The sequence below is a fragment of the Rhinolophus ferrumequinum genome, chromosome 21 (assembly GCF_004115265.2).
Source record: "Rhinolophus ferrumequinum isolate MPI-CBG mRhiFer1 chromosome 21, mRhiFer1_v1.p, whole genome shotgun sequence".
In the NCBI taxonomy this organism is placed as follows: domain Eukaryota; kingdom Metazoa; phylum Chordata; class Mammalia; order Chiroptera; family Rhinolophidae; genus Rhinolophus; species Rhinolophus ferrumequinum.
In genome coordinates this window covers 32,792,108-32,797,460 of record NC_046304.1, presented here as the reverse complement: position 1 = coordinate 32,797,460, position 5,353 = coordinate 32,792,108, and the positions used below count along the sequence as shown (strand labels likewise).

The following is a 5,353-nucleotide window of genomic DNA, read 5'->3' as shown; positions in this document are numbered from 1 at the left end:
AAATCTACAATTTGCCATATTATCTATAACTAATCTTTAACCCCTGCCCCAAACCAGCAGGACGGTTATTCCAACTTGCAAAAAAACAACAAACACCATGCAAACTTTTTTGCTGGGAAAATGCACACAAATGCTAACATTTAGCAACTTGTCTAATCTTGAATAGATTTTGATCATAAATTTTCCAGCTACATACAATGACTGAACTTTAGGCGTAAGGATTAGTAAACAGACCTAAATCTTTTTAAATAGGTGAGCTGCTTTGTCCAAGCAAGTTTTAAGAGCTATTCATCTCCCATACAGAAACAGAAAACTGACCCAATGGTCTTTTTCCATATACATTTCAAATAAATCCTCTTAGGTTACACAAGTGAATTTCATTTTATCACCTCTCTTAGATGTTAGCATGACCCATTTTAAAACCTGCTATAAAATAGGGTTGACTAGCCTTAGAATACCGTCCCTATCCCGGGGAGACACGTGGACTGAGAGTTGCTAAAAAAAAATAAAGCTGTCCCAAGCATTGGTCAGGCTATGGAGTGTTGATAGGACAGCTTTATATGTGGTAAATACTATCTGATACACTAGCAGAGAAACTGCTTTCCATTACTCCTTTGTGATTCAATGAGTCAGACCTTTCTGCATTGTTAGCATTTACAACATAACTCCAGAGGTAGATCTTTGGCAAAGGCTTAAAAACAAAGATCACAAAAAGCTCTTTTAATTTTAAAGAATTTTAATACAAACTTAATATAAACTATTTCAGTCCCTCTTAACATATAAGACACTGACTCAAAATACTTTTATACCGTTTTTTCAAGTATTGCACAATATAGGTACAAAATTAATATTTACGATTACATTTTCTTCCATAATATATAGCAAAAATCTTTAAACCTTTAACAGAAAATACATTTTTTTGAAAAAGCAAATATTCATACATTTTAATTCCACCACTAAAGGAATATCCTGTACACAATTTTTAGAATAGTTGATGTCTTTAAGATGGGTATCTTACAATTTCAGTAAAAAAAATACAACATGAAGCTGCTGCTGTCACAGATCACTGTAGTAAAAAGATATAAATGCAATACCATGTCGTAGAAACTATATATATCCTCTGATATTTTACAAACTTTGTACTAAATTAAATTATACAATTAGAAAAGACCAATAAACCCACTTATTAGTGCCAATTTTTTATAAAAAAAAAAAAATCAGCCATGTCCTTGCTATATCTTAAATACTGTAAGAGGCCATATCTGAGAGTATACTTTAAAATATACAGTCAGTATAAAATAACTTTGTGCTTGGTTGGCAAATGAAAAATGATGCATGTTTTATTTTTGTAACCAAGCTTGAATGTATCCTTACTATAAGCTTAAAAAAAAAAAAATCTCAAGGAGGTGAAAAAAAATCCCCCTTGGGCCCGAGCATTTTAACTTGTAAGATACATTTTTTCTTTTTTCAGTTAGCCATAACAGGCTGGAATTGCTGGTTAGAATACTGCATGTTATTTAAACTAAAATTCAAGCCATCTACAAAAGACTTCTCGTTGAGGCCCCCATAGGCCGCAAACACATCAAAGGCATTACTGTACTGGAGAGGACTGAGGTTAAGGGGGCTGTCACCTGGGAACACTCCACTGGTACTACTACCTTGACCCTGCATATTAGGAAAAATAAATTCCTTGGCATTAGGAGAAAGAGCAGAGGTTTTCTGCTGTTGCTGCTGCTGTGGTGGTGGCGGTGGCGGCGGCTGGGATGGCTGCTGCTGTTGCTGTTGCTGCGGCTGCTGCTGGCTGCCCAGGCCGAGCCCATACAGACAGTGCATTGAGGAAGAGATGGCTTTCTGCTTCAAGAGGTCATTCACATTCAAGCCGAGGTTGATAGGAGAAGTACGTGCAACCTTGTTGCTGCGGCCACTATTCTTCATTTTGGTAGAGCCGAACTTGGTGGCAGCAAAAGTGGCAGTGGTAAAGGTTAAAGGCTGAGTGGACCGGGGCATGAAGGTAGGGCTTACAGCAGCAGAGTGACCAAAGGGAGGTGATGGAGAGCTGGACACGGATGAGGCTGGGTCACTTATGGGCATAAAAACCTGGGCCTCTGGGTTAAAGCTGTTTTTGATCTCTTTATCCAAGTCACATCCATTTTCATTATTATCATCCACATAAAGCACCTTCACTGGTCCCTTTTCACCAATTTGGTAGGAAACCTCAAACGGGTCGATCCAAACACTAAGATCCTGCGGCAGATTGCCTCGAACATCGTCAATGTCCAAACCACTCTCTTTGGATGCTTGTTCAATTACTGGGTCCACTTTCTCCCCTATGTGTATACATCTAAACCCTGATCCTTTGTATGGCTTTTCAGGATACCAGTGCCCTTCATATTTCTTCTTAAGAAGTCTTTCAAGCTCTTCACCAAAAATGTTGACACGTCTCCTGGGAAGCTTATTGTACAAATATGAAATAATAAAATTTAGTGCTACTTGGATTTCAAGCTGCATAGCTGCTATGCCACAAAGTTAGATTTGTGTTTCAACTCCCCACACACACACACCCCCAAAAAAGTGTTCAGTTTGTGGCAGAGTAACAAATTTTCATTCAAAGTGCTGGTATTAGTAGATTATCCTTCACCTTGAGTGGTCTTGTTCCTTAAAGAAAAAACAAAAAAAAAAAGCAAACATATACAAATAAGATAAATGTTAAGTCCCACAGCGCTTTTTTTACCCCCAGAATAATTTCACTTTCGTAAAAGTCAAACAGGCTAGAAAGTCTGAAAAATATTATCAGCACAAAATAAAGAAACATACAATAGAAAATTGTTTATTCACTTCAAAATCTCATTAGAAAACAAGATTTACAGTTAAAACAATTATTCTTAACCCTATTATTTGTGTTTCTGAAGAGTTCCAAGAAGAAAAATAACTCCAGAATATGTAGTGTATTGCTTGTTTTTCCCCTCAATTCTCACGAGAATATTTTCTGAAAACTATACTCAGCATAGCCATCCACCCACCTCTCCACATATATATGCCAGTTTTAGAAATTGGTCATATTCCTATTTACCAATTTAGAAGTGAATTCTGTATTTCAGTTCATTTTGGATATACTGTACTGCTTAAATCTGCTTTATTGTTAAAACATTTGGCGATTTGAGACGTTAGGAAGATTATTTTAATTTCCAAAGTATATTAGGCTAAAATTAAAGGTACTAAATACTAAATGATTTGCCATACTAGTGAATGATAATTATGAACCAAATTACCCTATACAGTTGAGGTCTTAAAGATACTAAGGGTACACAATTGAGCTTCTTTGTGCTTTTACGTTTCAATGTGTATTTTTCTAAATCTGAAAATACCTCTTCAGCAGCAAGTATAAACGAATGCCACAATTCATTTCAAATTCTATCGATTATTCTGTTTAATGGGCAGGGTTTCTGAGTTTTATTCTGATTTTCAAAACCACCTCCCTCCCTCACGATAAGAGAACTGCCGGAGAGTCATGTACGATAAGGTCGACCTTTAAACGTTTGCTGGATCAGCACTGGGTGGGGATAAGAAAAGATCAAGGGCAAACAGAAGATATTTGCAAAGGAGATCGATTTGTACACTGAGGTTGACTTAAAAGGACATTTAAAAATCAAGCTGGTATTCATCCATCTGTTCCATTTTCCATATTTGTGGTGACAAAGGGAAAAGACTCCCTGGCTGCCCCCAAACTACAAACAGTTTCCACGCCAAAAGCCTGAGAGCCGGTGAAGGCAGCTGATTAAACCGAATTGCTTTAAGGTGCAGGCGAGCGAAATTCAGGCTCGGCGGAAGGTAGTTTTAAAGGAACGCCTTAAGACCGAAGTGTGAAGAATTACATAAACAGCCAGTTGGGTCTCATTAGATTTCTGCTCACAGCTCTCGGAGACCAAGCGCTAAAGCAGCAGCAGCAGCAAAGGAAGGAGGAGGAGGATGGGGAGGAGGAGGAGGAAGAGAGTACAAGTCTCCTCCGAGGAGGAGGGGGAGGAGGAAGAGGAAGGCCACGAGAAATGGCAGAGACCACTTGGGGCCCGGCTCCGTGCAGGTCGGGGCGCCGGCCTCCCCGGGTCAGTCGCTCCCTTCCCCCCGCCGTAACCTGACCCGCCGCTCCCCGCCCCCCGCCCCGAGGCTCCTGGGACCCTGCCAGAGCCGGGGGAGCACCGGTTCCCCAGCACCATTTTCGGCCCCGGCGGCTACCAGCGCCACGGACCCCGCGTGGCCCTCGAGCTCGCCGCTCCTCCCGGGACTCCCAACTCCCGATTCCCGATAGCTCGCCCCGGGCCGCCCTTCCCCAGTCACTCGGGCCGAGCCAGACGCGCCGGCCGGCCCCGCCTCCGGCTCCCGGGCGCGCCGGGGCCCCTCAGAGCCACCTCGGGCCGGGCGTCAGGGGCCGCGCCGCCGCCGTCCCTGAGCCCCCGAAGGCCGGAGTCTCGACGCGGCTGCATCCCCTGCGCCTTCTGACCCCGCCCGCTGCCCCCAGATACTTACGGGCTGCTTCGGGGCTGCTTCCACCACAGAGCCGGCCGCTGTGTGGGGGAGAAGAGATAGCAGGGCGGGGGCACAGGAGGCTCGGCAGCGGCGAGCTGGCTGAATACACGACGACACGACCAGGCGGAGGACCGGGGCCTCGGCGCTAGCCTCAGGAGCTCGCCCCTTCTGACTCGGGGTGGCTGGGACAGGTCAGGCGAGCGCGCTCACTTTTCTACACAGCCCGGTGCCCGGCCCAGCGTCCTTATAGTGCAACCACTCCACGCCGGGCCAGAGCTTCGCTCCTTCTGCCGCGGCGCGCGACCCGCCTCTCGTTTTATAGCCTCGTCCCCGCCCCCATTCCCCCCCCATAGGGGTGCGCGCGCGCCCATTCGCGTCACACAGTTCTGGGCGGTGTGACCACTCCCCGCCCTCCCTCCCGTTCGCCAGACCCTCGCCGGCTGGCTGCGTTCCTGCCCAGCCCCCCGACACCATTGGCCAAGTCCCGCCTGCCCAGGTCCTGACGGGCGGCGGAGGGCCGGGTGAGCAAGACCACACCCCTTGGACTCCAGGATAGCCAATGAACCGACGAACTGGAGGCGCTAGGGGCGGAATTAAGAGAATAGTTGGAAAGGGATTGGGAGAGAGACGTGCCAGTAAGGGTGACAGGTGGGGTGGGGCGGCTGACGCTCGGTTTAGGCTGACAGCGCCAGGGAGAAGGGGGGAGGGGAGCGAAGCAGGTGGCGAAGCAGCGGGGGAGAACGGGGAAGAGAGACCAAGTCCTCGAGAGAGAGAGTGGAGAGTTTACAGAAAGTGCCTTATCCGAGTGGGATTGTGGCCGAGGAAAATCCCA

At 45.8% G+C, this 5,353-nt stretch overlaps 1 protein-coding gene across 1 annotated transcript; it reads right to left on the bottom strand.

Moving 5' to 3' along the window:
• Positions 1-718: 718 nt before the first annotated feature.
• On the bottom strand, positions 719-4,827 carry TOB1 (transducer of ERBB2, 1). The gene is made up of 2 exons (XM_033091394.1): positions 4,522-4,827; positions 719-2,655 (listed from the first exon to the last, which is right to left on the bottom strand). The coding sequence occupies exon 2, from the start codon at positions 2,506-2,508 to the stop codon at positions 1,468-1,470; it is 1,041 nt and encodes a 346-aa protein (XP_032947285.1). The 5' UTR covers positions 2,509-2,655; positions 4,522-4,827; the 3' UTR covers positions 719-1,467.
• Between the last annotated feature and the right edge of the window lie 526 nt (positions 4,828-5,353).

Coding starts and splice junctions, on each gene's coding strand:
- TOB1 (XM_033091394.1), bottom strand. CDS start 2,508: ATGCAGCTTGAAATCCAAGTAGCACTAAATTTTATTATTTCATATTTG.